At 37.3% G+C, this 15,386-nt stretch overlaps 1 protein-coding gene across 4 annotated transcripts in view; it reads left to right on the top strand.

Annotated features, from left to right (window-relative positions):
- The window catches only part of LOC131430780 (UDP-glucosyltransferase 2-like), a 79,161-nt gene that overhangs the window by 48,216 nt on the left and 15,559 nt on the right, over positions 1-15,386 (top strand). The window contains exon 1 of one of the 4 annotated variants that reach the window (XM_058595985.1): positions 5,191-6,285. The exons of 2 other annotated variants lie outside the window; for them this stretch is intronic. In XM_058595985.1, coding sequence (XP_058451968.1) covers positions 5,226-6,285 — 1,060 coding nt within the window. In that variant the 5' untranslated portion in view covers positions 5,191-5,225. Of the gene's footprint in view, positions 1-5,190; positions 6,286-13,610; positions 14,838-15,386 lie in introns of those variants that run through there. One more of the 4 variants, XM_058595986.1, reaches the window with a different exon arrangement.

Below are 15,386 nucleotides of genomic sequence, written 5' to 3'. Positions count from 1 at the left end.
CCCGAAGCTGGGTGTCAATTTAAAACATGCAAAACTAATCGCGTAACATTTTCTGTCATAATTTTGAACGCTTATAACTCAGTCATTTGTTGATGGATTTATTTAATTCAACAAACAATCGATTCGGAAACATTTAACTTGAGGGGACGGGTATAGCGTGATGGGTAAGTCAATGCCTTTCACGCAGCCCGCCTGGGTTCGATTCCCAACCCCGCACATAGGGCCAGAAAGTTTTTCTGGTCCGAAGAGGTGAATGACATTAATGTTAAAGCCTCTATAATTGAAACAAAAAAAAACATTTAACTTAAACTTATGAGACAACCTATGATTTTACATGTATCGTTTGAATAGGAACCCTCGTAGAATTTGGTAACCGCCAGTTTCAGTTCAATTATTATTTGCTTCAAAACAATAAGCGTCTGTTACTGAGATTACTGGTACAACATTCTCTTGGATCGATTAACTGTTTATAAAATAAATAAGTCCACCCAGTGAACGACCATTATTAGGTTAAAACTGGGGGTAAATAAACGTTATAAATCAAATCAAATTAATAAGTTTGTACGTTTCTCTAAAATTATCATCATAAAATAAAATAGTTTCATTTGTTCAGGTTTGAATCTTTAGGTTGTTTGTATCTAAAATTGAGCTTTCAAGTAACTTTGAAGTGTAGTGAAGTTTAGTGTACCATCATCATTATCAACTTTATTTTTGTATTTATTATGAAGACCATAGAAATGTTTCATTTTTAATGTTAGTGTGCTCGGTCGTGTCTTGAATACAACCCTCTAATTTTTTTCTCATATTACTGTCTAATTATGTTGGGTTGCTTGTGGAAACACTACATTTGAGTAAAATTTATCATTTGGATGATTATAAACTACTGATGCAAAAACAGGATGGTTAATACCTACTGGAAAAGAGTTTTGACTGTAACTAACTAAATAGAATCTTACGAAATGGAATAAATATTGTCAGCTTTGAAACTACTTAGAATAATTTACAAAAAAAAAACGTCCCTAATCTACCTAGCAGTTAGATAATACCTTTTTCATTATTCCGCATGTGTCTTTTGCATGAAAATAAATCGGTGTTTTTAGTTTTCATGAAATTATTTTATTGGCCATCGTTTTGAATGACAGTTGGAGATTTAAATCACTCCATACCCTGTGATTTTGGAACTGCAAGTCGGATCGAAAACAGAAATTATTCCTTTTAATCCGAACGTGTAACAATCGATTAAACATTCAATGAGATGTCGAAGTGAGTTCAACTTTAAAATAAATCGGAATGGTTCCGATATCTACTTTGGTGATTTGTTGGCATCGTCAACTTCTACGACGGTTTGAATTTAAAAAACTCATCACCTTGTAAATTCAAATCAGATAAAATTCACCAATTTTGTATGGGACCAGAAGTCTCAATTTGAATTTTTGTTTATGAAATCCATTTTGGCCTTCTTTGGAGAAAGGATTGAGCTCCTCTATTTGCGACGCATTTGGAAGCGGAATTCGGAAATCTGTGTAGCCGACTTCGGTAATTCACCTCAGGGATGGTAAACCATTTCATTTGATTCGAAATTTATTCAATGTATTTCTTTGAGAAATCATAGTGCGATCAAAATAAAATTTTGGGGTACCTTCCGGGATCGAAAACCGAATACCAGTAAAACCGAAATAAGTTTATTTGACTATCAAAATCTACAAACTTGATTAATTTTTGTTAAGGTAGCGCTTCGCCGTGGTCAGGTGAAGTTCGCTGCCTATCCCGGGGTTTCACGCACTTTACCCAAAATTGCAAGAGAATGGGGAAGAAAACGTAAATTCCATGAACATACGATTCTAGATAACTAGTTTTTCTATCGAATCGTATATAAATTAAGCCTGATAAACGTTTTTATCGAAAGATTTCGTGCGAGTTGCATAAATAAATGAGTTTTTCCGCACACTCACAATATCAACACACAAGAAAACAAAATGTTTATAACTGATGAATGCATAACAAAATCATTTATCTACAATCGTATGTTTCTGATTTTTCGTGAATCGGGTTAGTATTAGAAAAATTGGCAATTTAGTGTGATATTTCGGCGACAAAGCAAGAAGAAGCATTGAGTTGTCTCGCTTCGACCTGACCACGGCGAAGCGCTGTACCGTGTATCTCCAGAACCGGAAGTCGGATATGATTACAAAAAAATAATTTTTTTATAAGATTTTAAAACCTTTCGTTTAAATCTTAGATGGATGAAATGGGTTCAGCCATCTCTGAGAAAACTGAGTGACATTATTTTAAATTTGTTACACCAGCATACCAGAACCAGAAGTCACACACACATTACAAATCTCGACGAACTGATTCGAATGGTATATGGGAAGAAGTTGTTTTTCCAGCAATTATTGCTGTAAGCAGTTTAAATCATTATAAATATGAAATTGTTTCGAAAATCGAAAATACTGGCATCTTTCTAATACATATGGCATATTCGAACGATTATGTTGCAAAAACTAACAGTGCTAAAATCGAAAAGGGACATACACTGAAGTCTTTTTTATGCGAATTTATGTACCGCATAAAAAAAACCGCATAACTCTGAAAATTCGCATGAAAACACCGCATAACCCTGAAACTTCGCATAAAAAACCCGCATAACTCTGAAAATTCGCATAAAAAAGTCGCGTAAAAACCGCATAAAAAAGACCTCAGTGTATTTTGTTTAAAGAACGATTGTGACACATATTGTCAAAAACTGATCGTTTTGACATGAAACTTCGTTAAACTCGAAAAGTAAACATTCGATTTTAAAAATATTCAATAGCGTCCAGGCAGACGAGGAGACTTTTCCATTGCGACTCTTTATTGACATCACACACACACAGCCATACCCATACACACACGCGGGCATTTGCCCAGTTCGTCGAGCTGAATCGATTGGAATGTGGCAATAGGCTCTCTAGGTCTCGGAAAAATTTTCTAGAATTTAAACGAATTCTATACCAATCTTTTATGTTAATGAAAAAGGTAATAATCAATGAAGCTCTAAATCGAAAAGATTCATAGTTCCGAATGATTTAGGTAGATTTTTATAAACAGACACAAAGTAGAATCAAATCTAATGACTTTTCGAATTTCAGCTCATTTAGAGGACTACAAACTTGGATCAACTTAAAAATAAATAATTCACTACACGGCTTCATTACCGGAGCTGCCGACAATCACCTTTCACGAAGCTCGTCTTTTACCTTTCTTCATATAGAAAGGTTATGCAATCACTGTGAAAACCAACGTTTGAACCGAAGCCCTGTGGGTCGAGTATCAAATACCATTATACTCAGTTCTTGGAGAACGCAAAATATCTGAGTTTTTCACAAACTTAGATTCAAATGAAAGGTCATTGAATTTTACTCTTATCGAACTACCGGCTCGAGAGTAACGGGGTGAAATGTAAAAAAAATGAAAAAATGCAAAACAATCATCACTTTTGCGAATTTTTTCCAGAACTATCGTTCAACAAAATAAATTAAAATGTTTTGCATGATAAAAAGCATCATTCGAACAACATTTTGTAATTTTTCCGTGGAAAAATATTGAGAAATAAGTGGATGAAGAGATATTTTTGAGGACGCTTCTTGATAATCACGATTTGCGGTGTCCACTGTATCTCAGCGCAGACTAATCAGAAGTGAACAAATGAACGTAGCATAGTCAGAGAAGAAGTTTTTCTAGACCCCAACGTTTCTGTGTGATTTTTTTAATTTTTTTTAATTTTTTGTGGTTGTTTAATGTGAAAACTACGATTTTTCACGAAAAAATCCGCCATTTTGTATCTGTTAAACCTCCCCAAAGTAACAAACAACGAAAAAGAAAACGTTGGGGTCTGGTTTTTTATATGTAGAAAGTGTGTGCAAAATTTGAATAAAATTGATGCAGTAGTTTTTGAATGACGATGGACACGGACTTTCAAAACCTGCTTTCGAGAAAAATACGTTTAAAGTTTTTTGTCCATAAAATTAATGGTAACAATTAATTACTCCAGTCAGCCCATAGGGTCTAAAATTTCCAAAAAATCATATTTTTTCTTTAATAATTCATTATAACGAAACATTTCAAGAATATTTTGTCAGGTTTTGAAGTCAATCGAATTATAAATCTTGGGCCTGTGCACCGAGCTCTTGCTTCTTCGTAGAATGAGAAAACCATAGATAAAGGGTCATAACTTCCAGAGTTTCGTTCCAATAGGCTTGAAAATTTCACAGAATATTCTTGAAATGTTTTACGACAATATGAAGAAAAAAATAAATGATTTTTCAAAAGTGTTAGACCCTACCCGCCCCTTAAGTTCAAATGAATGATCTTACAATGACTGTACCAGATCCCAGCTCCCGGTTCCGGAAGTACCGGAAATATTGTTCGAAAACCCAAAAACGAAACTATCTTCATTTTCCCAGAAACAGCTGAGTAGATTTTCGCAAACTTAGACTCAAATGAAAGGGTTAACGTCAATGAAAATAAACTGCTTTTGGCCTTTGGTCAAATCTCACTTCCAGTACCGGAACAACAGGGTGAGACGTGTTTATAATTTTATACCAAACTAACTTTTTTGTTCTTATTCAATATTCAAATAAAAGTTTTTTGGAGAATCCCTCCGTGATATTAATGAAAACATGGGTTATATGGGAAAGGCTTCATTACATCACTAGGTGGATTTAAACAGCTGAAAAACCTCTGTAATCAAAACAAAACAAAATGTTTCGAACGTACACAAAGAAACGAAGCTAATAATTTATAGTCGAATGTTAAATGGTGGAAAACATAGTGAAAGTATGAAATTTTTCGATCTTTTCATTTTGTTTTTATGTAGGATGTTTGAAAAACTAAGCAATGCATAAATTTTCTGTGTTCATAACTTTTCCAATTCCACGTGTACTAAACAAATGTTCACGCATTTTCAAGAAACATTTCTTACACATAGAAAGCAGTTGAAAACTGTAACGTATTCCCTAACTACAAAAGAAATAAAAAATGATAATTTCTTTGCCGTCGCACTGGTCATGCCAGGTTGAATCGATTGTTTCGGTTGACGGAACATGTATGTACCAAGTCTCGTAACAGTATATCAAAGTTCAACCGCGGAAACAAATATAACACAATCTCGCACCAGACGCATCTTTCAGTTTCATGACGAAAGTTGTCAAGGTAAATCCGGTCTTTCGGTACTTAGAGGCACAATGATTTCGAATCTGTTCCGGTTGTTCGGTTTGATTGCTATCGTGGCAGTCAATGTGTGTGAAGGATCGAGAATTTTGGCAATATTTCCGGCACCAGAAACAAGCCATCAGATTGTGTTCCGTGCGCTTATCAAAGGACTGCTAGACAGGGGTCATCACGTGACAATGATGACTCCGATGCCGTTCGAAACGGACAATCCGAACATTACACAAATTAACTGGAGCTACACAAAAAAGATTGCCGAAGAAACTGGAGACGTGGCCGTAATGAGACAAGAGGATTGTAGCTCACTGACCACTGTCTTCAAGATGTTGGAGGTGGCTCGAAAATTGATTGAAACTGAACTTTCCCATCCCGAAGTACAGGAGTTGATACGGAATGCTAGTGAGGAACAATTTGATGTGTTGATAGTGGAATATTATCAGATGACACCATTCCATGCATTTGCGGAGTTGTTTAATGTGCCTCTGATTGGAATTACTTCAGTGGACTCAGTTCCTATTGCACATGAAGGTGTGGGTAACGAGAACAATTTGGTGACTCATCCGGATTTTAATCATAAATCTACCACCGACCTAAACTTTCTACAGCGGTTGAAATTTGTTTCCATCGGCATATTTTTAAATCTTGTCATAAAACCACTCGAATTCGCCAAGTACGACAAGATGATCGAAAAACATTTTGGTAGCAACATGACCAAATCGAAGGACCTGATGTATCGTATTGATCTCCTGATGACGAATACGGAACCGGCCTTGGGTTACATCCGACCCATCGTTCCTCAAGCGATCCAGCTGGGCTTCCTGCACATCGAACCACCGAAACCGTTGCCATCGGATCTTCAGCAATTCATGGATAAATCCCAACATGGAGTGATCTACTTCAGCCTGGGAACTCTGATCCGGTGCAGCTCGATCTATCCGCAGAATTTGAAGATTTTCATCGATACGTTCAAAGCTCTGAAGTATGACGTTCTCTGGAAGTGCGACAGTAAATTGAATCTTAACGGTACCAGCAACATAAGGGTGGTGCAGTGGGTACCTCAGCAAGATTTACTCGGTAAGTGATGGACCACTGAAACAAAACCTTAGCATAGTGGTTTGATGTTTTTTTTTGTGGAAGCAATAACTGAAGAGCCGACCGTGTTCTGACTTTGTGATAATTCAGCTATGCTTTAAAAAAAACTCTAAAATAACGTGGCCTTCGTCGAGTGATTTGGACTCGTGTTTCACCCGAAAATGTTCCAGTATTCGATCCTAATTACGAACTGAAGTGAATAAAAGATTCATTCGCATCTCACCATCTGCGCAATTTATTACTTTTGTACTCGGTTTATCAAAAGTAATCTTCGGCCACACGGTGAATCGCATATCGATTTCTCCAATCAGCATGAGCGGGAAGTGGAAACACCGCTTCTCTGAACCTCAAAGTTCTTAAGTGATTTTTTGTTTGACACATTTTTACCCACAGAAATAATCGAATGGAGGAAGAACCTCCGATGATATTTCGATGCTGAATTTCCAGTACGCTTCGACACCGAAGTGATTCGTACAAGATATAAACTATTATATTTTCATCAATAAAAAAATCTTTACAGATGCAGGCTGCTTTCATTCCAGCTTGTTGATTACACCACAATATTTAGATTAAACGAAATATGTAACCCAGTCTGAAACAACCCAGTTTCGTCAGGTTTTAGTGAATATGTTTTAAAATACCTAATGGTGTAATGATGCCTTTCTCATATTACTCATAACATTATTAATATTACTGTGAAATTCGCAAAACAACTGTTCATTGAATAGAAACAGGAAAGTTTTTTCGGACTTAATTTAACTAACTCTAAAAATATTGTTTACCCTGTAGTTCCTGAAGTGAAAGAAGTATCCACAACAAATTTAGGAATCCCGTATCGAAAATGTAAGACTTTTCATTTGAACCTGTAAGTTTGTGATAATCGATTTGGCCATCTTGAAGAAAAGCGAGGAGATCCTTTTTGCGGCGTTCGATAATTATGTCCAATACTTTCGAAATCGGAACCAGATGACCGGAAAAGCCGAATTTTTTTCGTTTGCCAGCAACAAATACCTACAAAGTTTCGAATCTAGTTAAAGCTAGACCTACTATCTCATGCTCTATTTCGATTGCACCAATGATTCGAAATCAACCAAACGAAGCGAACCTGCGTTTCTGTTACTTTTGCATATGTAAGTCTAGCTAAACAGCATGAATCAGCAGCATAAAACATGTAGTAGGATTATTATCGTTATTGTTATAAATGACACACAATGCTCGGCCTCACGTCGCGAAAGTGATCAAAAAGTACCTGGAAACGCTGAAATGGGAAGTCTTGCCCCACCTGCCGTATTTCCCAGATGTCGCCCCTTCTGACTTCCTCCTATTCCGTTCGATGGCACACGGCCTGGCAGATCAACATTTTCAATCCTTCGAAGAGTTGGAAAATGGATTGCCTCATGGATAGCGTCAAAAAAAGACTCCTTTTTTCGAGCCGGGATCCGAAAATTGCCGGAAAGATGGGAGAAAGTTGTCACTAGCTACGAACAATACTTGGAATAATACATCTGTAAGCACTTGTTCGCAATAAAGCTTTTAATTTTGGAAAAAAACTGCGGAAGTCGCCTTTCATTTATGACTAGGTTTGTAAAAATCGGTTTTTCTATCCTTGAGAAATCGAGGAAAAGCTCAGTTTGTTTTGAAAGTGTTAACAATAACTACCGGTACTCAACTAATTAATTCATCAAATAATAAGGCCAACATATAGGAATAGCTTTCAGTACTAAAGACTATGCAATCGCTGTAAAAGCCGACTATACAACCGACGCCCGGAAGGCCGGGTGTCATATACCATTCGACTCAGTTCGTCGAGATAACAAAATGCTTGTGTGTATTTGTGTGTGTGTATGTGTGTACGTTAAAAATGATGTCACTTTCGTATGTACGAAAAAAATAACAAAGCTTCTGAAATTTATTTGGATCCGACTTCCGGTTCTGGAATTACAAGAAAATATGTTCAAATTTATGAAAAACGCGCACTCAATTTTCTCGAAAGTTAACCGATTCTTAACCGATTTTCACAAACTAAGATAAAAATAAAAGGTCTTGAAATTCTTTAAGAAGTCCCCGAAAAATTGATCCAGATCCGACCTTCGGTTCCGGTATTACAGTGCGATTAGCGAAAATTTTTAATGTCATGAGTATTTCTTCACAAGCGATGGCGAAACGAGGTGCACATTTTTTTAAAAGTTTACTGCTAAGTTCATCTAGTTGGCAGATCTTGGTAGTTAGTGAATATATAAAACTACTTTGTGATTACTAGTCCCTGGTTTGCGCTTCCGAAAGCATCGCTAATAGTGAAGAAGAGCTAAAAAAACGGAACTCTCTTCGATTTCTCTGCAACGATTAAACCGATTTTCACAAATCATGATTCAAATTAAAGCTAAAGACTGTCCCATAAAGTATGGACGCAACCAAAAACCGCTGCCATTTCGCAATGGTTTAGAATCTGTCAATTTTTATGGCTGCGTAATGTTGTTTACATTTTTCTCTAACCACTGGTGCAGTTGTTTATTCGTTTTCATTAGTTTGTTACGAAATGCGTGGACTTTCAGCAGAACAGCAACAAAAATGGAAGGAGTAAGTGAAAAAGCCGTGCGAAATGCAATTGGGAAGTTCGGTGAGGATAACACCTTTGAGGATAAACCGAAAACGGGTCAAAAAAAAAGGTCCTGCTAACCCTCAGTTGGATAAACGTATACTGAAGGCGTTCGAGCAAAAGAAGGAGGTTTCAGTTCGGGATATGGCCAAAAAATTGGGCACTTCGAAGTCAAATGTTCTCCATGCTAAAGAACGTTTGAATCTTCGAGCCTATAAGAAGCAGAAACAACCAAAACGTAGTCCGAAACAAGAAGCATCGATCAGGCTGAGGGTTCGAGAACTGAACAATACGATTCTTGCTGGAAATTTGAACTGCATAATCATGGACGATGAAACCTACGTGAAACTCGATTACAAATCCTTGTCGGGACCACAATATCATACGGTGCGAGAAGGGCAAGTGCTAAACCAGTCCGAATCATCGATTGAAGTCGAAAAATTTGGTAAGAAAGCTATGGTCTGGCAAGTAATTTGTAGCTGCCGTAAGATTTCCAAACCCTTCATCACCACTGCTTCAATGAACAGCGAAATATACATCAAGGAATGTTTACAAAAACGACTTCTATCCACGATTCGAAGCCACAAGGATCCTGTTGTCTTCTGGGCTGATCTTGCTTCTTGCCACTACTCGAAATCAACGGTAGAATGGTATACTACCAAAAATGTCACTTTCGTCCCAAAAGACATGAATCCACCAAATTGCCCACAACTTCGACCAATTGAGGAATTTTGGGCATTAACGAAGGCACATCTTAGGAAACATGTCTCGGCAGCCGAAACCATTCAACAGTTCGAAAAAGATTGGAAAAAAGTGTCAAAACTTGTCGCCAAGAAGTCTGTACGGACTTTAATGAGGAACTTTTGCAAGAAGGTGCCCCAGCTAGTCTACAATGGCTAAGTAGCAAATGTTGAGAATAATATTCTGTTGTTGTAGTCTAATCAATGTTGATCAATGATACAATAGGCCTAATTTATTGAACGAAATTATCACTATGCTATAGGCATTCGTTTCTAGCATTCAGAAGTGTCAAATTGCGTCATTCTCTACGACATTAAACTGTGGAGCATTTTACGCAAAAACAAAGAAGTCTTCACTTGATCTCGATTACTGTGAATTTCACACAGCGAAAAGTGCACAAATCTAACCAAACTGTTCTCGATTTGCACTAAACTGAGGATATTTACCTTCGATTTGCGAACAACAAATCCTAATAGTTCTTTAGAAATCTTTTGAGCCATTAGAACGGCTGATTTTGTGTAATGCTCTCCACCGTTGTTTTTTCATCAATGCAAATGACTGGCAGCTGTGACGTAATCGCTCTTGTCGGAAACAAAACTAGCTTTGCAAACCACACAAAATACATCTGCTCGCAGTGGCGATAGAATCCAAACTGATCCAATTTTGGTTAGGAGCTTTCTTTTTACGTGATTTCGTTTGTAACTTTTTCACTAATGGGCGATCCGAACGGCTATAAAAATAGCCGCATACAGAATTTTAATGTCGATTATTTCATTTCGGATTTGCATAGTTTATTGAAAGAAACTATCAATATGCTGTAGGGATTCGTTTTTAGCATTCAGAAGGACCAAATTGAGGAACTCACTACGATATTCACCACTTTTCGGAACATTTTTCTCGAACGATTCGTTGTACAGCAGCAGATATTTTGTTCTCTTCCTCAGAACGCGTTCTTATTTGCATGGGTCAATTGAGACAGGTTTTTCAATAGTGTACTATTAAAATATTTCAATGCTTTTGCTATACACGTTTATGTTGAAAAAATTCGATTCTATTGGTAGTTAGATTGTATAAATCCTTTCACAGATCACTGAGCTATGAACTTTAAAAATACGAGCAAGGTAAACGCACCTTATGGATTATCCCCTTTTATAATCGTTTATACCAAACATTTCAGAAAAGTTTAATTTTGAATTATTTGAGATTATGTCACGCAACTGATAATTTTATCATAAAAAATTGTGATCATATTTCCGATGGCGTGTAGCAAAAATTATGTTGATTCGTTAGATACAACAAGAGATATTCACGATCAAAAACTTATCACTCTCTCAGAGGGTAAATTTTGAAAAGGCACCCTATAGTAAAGTAAGTCGTATTCACGACAATATAAGTAATATGAGAAAGGCAATCATTTCACCACTAGATGGATTAAAAAAGGGGTTTTACCTAAACATACGAACTGAAATTGTTCTCCACATACTTCCGAAACTGGAAATTGAATCCAAATTTTCAATGCAATCTATGGGTAAAATGTTTCATATGAATCTAGGTTCGTGAAAATCGGTCTCGAACCGTCTCTAAAAGATCGAAGCAATTATCATTTTGGAGTTTTTGATCACTATTCCCGATACTACCGGAACCAATATGGTCGAAATGAGTTCTTTTGGCCATTAACTAACTGGCCAATTGAAAACTCTTACCAACCAATTTTGAATAGTTCTTTTTACATGGTCTCGCATAGAAAAACATTCTTGGAATTAATTTTTCCACCAGACCCCTTAGATGCTCTTTTATCAAGCATTTTCAAGGTGCAATCCAGATACTTAAAAATTTGTTATTTTTATTGGTAGCACCAGTTTATCAACTCTGGCTAAGAAAATCATCTACAAATTGTTGAGAATGGGTTGAAGTGCGAACTTTGTGATCTGACAAAACCGCAGAAAGACTTAGTCTCCTTATCAGTATACTTTGGGTTGTTGACTGACTGTGATACAAATTTCACTTCGAGACCAATCAGAATCAGTAAAATTATGTACTTTTTTCAGGATACTTCATTCATGAAAATACCATCAAATTGCCTCTTGCGTGTTTCGACGTAAACCTGCCATTTTCGATTTAACACTGTGCATTTTTATTCGTCCGTCCAGGGAATTGAATTTCTTGTTTGGCAAAATTCATATTCATTTTTGCAGCTTGGAAATTTTTGCCTTACTAATGGATGAACGCATTCGGGAAACTTTGCGAGACGGCGATTCATCATTGATCTGAACATTATTCCTAGCTGCAGGCCGTTTTCAATTGACCGCTTTAGCTAAACAGGAAACACCAAAAATACACAAAGGAATTGCATTTGTAATCTCGGCATTCTCGATTGTTTCCAAGCATGGTAAGGAGTGTATCGAAAATAAGCTATCCACATACATTTGTCTGGTACGCATGTATTTGTGATGGTTTTTTATGCTCAGATCACAGCATTCTGTGCGTTTGGCTGCCAGCTTTCGTTTGTTTACTTGTTTGTGCGGTTGAAATTCTGCGTTTTCAAAATGTCGCGCATTGGAAAGGAAGTGAAAATTGAGGGTCTGGACACATGGCTAAGTGAGAAGGGTATTACTATGCGGAAATTGGCGAAGAGGTTTTGAATTCATCATGCCAGTGTTAAAAACATCATTAATAAGTTTGGGGAACACTACTCTTTGGATGAGCTACCAGGAAGAGGCAGAACACCCGGTTCTTTCAAACCGAAACTGGACCAGAAAGTGGTATCTCTTATCGTGAAAAACAAATCAATGTCAGTACGTGATTTGGTCAAAAAAGCAGGAACGATGTTTGTTCCTGTGGTTTGAAGTCAAACATTTTTTACACTATAGGAACTATAAATGCAGAAATCTATCGATCTGAGTGTCTCCAGAAGAGATTGCTGCCTTTATATAAGAAGCATATTACACCCCCTTTGTTTTGGCTGTACTTAGGGTCGGGTCACTATGCCAAAACCACTCTCAATTGGCTTGCGGAAAAAGGTATAAATTTCGTTGAGAAAAATATCAATCCTCCAAATTGCCCTCAGCTTCGACCCATCGAACGTTACTGGGCAATCGTGAAGAGGGTCTTCAAGAAGACGGGTAAGGCAGTTGGGAACATGCAGGAGTTAAATAAAATTGGGTTCAAGCGTCTAAAAAATGCGATGCAACACTTGTCCGGAACTTGATGAAGAGCGTTCCATCAAAATTTCGAATATTCGTGAAGGAATAACTTAAATTTCATCCGGTTTTCATTATGCTCAAGTTTAACTCAAGAAAAATTTGTGGATAGCTTATTTTCGATACACTCCTTATGTAAACACGTTTACGAATTAACCATGAAGATCTCGAACTTATCGATTTTTTTAGGCGCGGCAATTCATTTTCACCACCGTGTGTAAAAATTAAACTATAGGATAGAATTACCTCGCAATGATCGTGTTTTTCAATATGAAAAATTTGTATTTGTGACCGTCACAAAGTATGTCAACCTTTAAACCGTATAATATTGCTTTGGTTCAGCATCCGGTAAAAATCATGTTATCTAACTTTGCTGATACTCGTTCGGATTGCAACAGGCTAAAGATATTTGGCATGATTTCAGTGAAAAGATAAATTAACACACTTGCCAATTTCCAGTGAAAATTGCATTATCGTAAACTGGGAAGCTATATCCAATTTGATGACACTATAAATGTATTATGTAAATTTCATCTTATGTTTAAATGTGTTCCTGCTTAAAAAGGGGCTAATTAATCAATCAAACTTTACATGGCTGTTACATCATTTTCGGATGCTTCGGCTTTTAGAGCCAAAACTATAAAATCAAAGAAACAGCCTTTCTGTTTTTCTCTCATTTCTATCGCTTGTTTTTTATATTGGTTCTACACGGGAAATTAATCAATTTAAATGCAGTGACGTTCACGGGAACGCAAAGGGCGATCCTATAAAACTGCATTGCACGAAGGTAGTGCTTTTTACTCTCGCTTCGACGGTTGTTGGAATCACAAGATTCGAGTTTCCTTCTCTATGCGTGAGTGGATGCGGTCCGGTGACAAATAAATCGATCGAATTATCGATACGATCGGGTGAAAAAATCGGTGACACTATGTCTTTGGCGATGCTTCGGATACTCGGTTTAACAGCAATTGTGGCTATCCATATTGGCAATTTTTGCCACGGATCAAGAATTTTGGCGATATTTCCTGCTCCAGAAACAAGCCATCAGATTGTTTTCCGGGCGCTTATCAAAGGACTGCTAGAAAGGGGTCATCACGTGACAATGATGACCCCGATTCCGTTCGAAACGGACAATCCGAACATCACACAAATCAACTGGAGCTACGCCCATAAGATAGTTGACGAAACAGCAGACGTGGCCGTAATGAGGCAGGAAGGTTGCACTGCAATGGACATTGCGTTGAAGGTGTTAGTGGTTGCCAGAAGACTTATCGAAGCTGAACTTGCCCATCCAGAAGTGCAAGAGTTGATAAGGAATGCAAGTGAAAAGCAGTTCGATGTGTTACTGATGGAATATTATCAGATGACACCGTTTCACGCGTTCGCCGAGTTATTCAATGTACCCATGATTGGAATCACTTCCGTGGAATCGATTTCGTTGGCACATCAGGCGGTGGGAAACGTGATGAATGTGGTTACGCATCCAGATTTCAACCATAAATTCTCGACCAATCTGAACTTTTTCCAACGGCTTCAGGCAGTCGTTGCCAAAATATTCATCGACAATATTTTGATCCCGCTTGAGTTTGCCAAATACGACAAAATCATTGAACAGAACTTTGGCAGTAACATGACCAAATCGAAGGAGCTGATGAATCGCGTCGACTTTCTGATGACGAATGCCGAACCGGCGTTGGGCTTTATCCGGCCCATTATACCTCAGGCAATTCAACTGGGCTTCCTGCATATCGTACCTCCAAAGCCACTGCCAACGGATCTTCAGAAATATTTGGATAAGTCCCAGCATGGAGTAATCTACTTTAGCCTGGGAACACTGATCCGATGCAGTTCCATTTATCCTGAAAATTTAAAACTTTTTGTTGATGCATTCAAATCGTTGAAGTATGACGTTCTCTGGAAGTGTGACCGGGAGTTGGAGTTCAATGACACTAGTAACATTCGAATGGCTCAATGGTTGCCCCAGCAGGATTTACTCGGTATGTATTGACGTGAGATATTCGAACAGTATGGCACAGGCGGCTCTACGTTCTGCCTATTAGTGATTGAAAATAATGCGCAAAAAATTACAGTGCTATTTTCGGATGAAAATACTGTGAAGTGAAAACGGTCGTAACTATTTGATACCTTCTATGCTCATGAAATTTTAGATACTGAGTGTTACTATCAATATAACTGTAGTTCAGGACTTAAAAATTTTGTGTTGAAAGATTTTGTGCGAATCGTAAAAACCATGATTAATTTGAACGTTCAGTTTATGTCTTATAGAAGGCTAGTTATGTAGTATATGAAAGTGATCTTTTTTTCCTAGACACGATTCACCAAAGGCCTTTTCTAACATTTTCAACATTTCGGAGCACTTAAATCTATTTGCAACACAAAATTTGATGCACGCATGTTGTTCTAAATTTTCATCCATTATAAAAATCGCCACACGAAAATTTTTCAACTTCTTTGTATATGTAGATGGCAAACAAAAACTAAATTACCGATTGGACAAGCGCGGGAATTTTAAAATAAAAATTCCG

This window comes from Malaya genurostris, chromosome 2 (assembly GCF_030247185.1).
Source record: "Malaya genurostris strain Urasoe2022 chromosome 2, Malgen_1.1, whole genome shotgun sequence".
NCBI lineage: Eukaryota > Metazoa > Arthropoda > Insecta > Diptera > Culicidae > Malaya > Malaya genurostris.
This window is presented reverse-complemented; position numbering and strand designations above follow the sequence as displayed.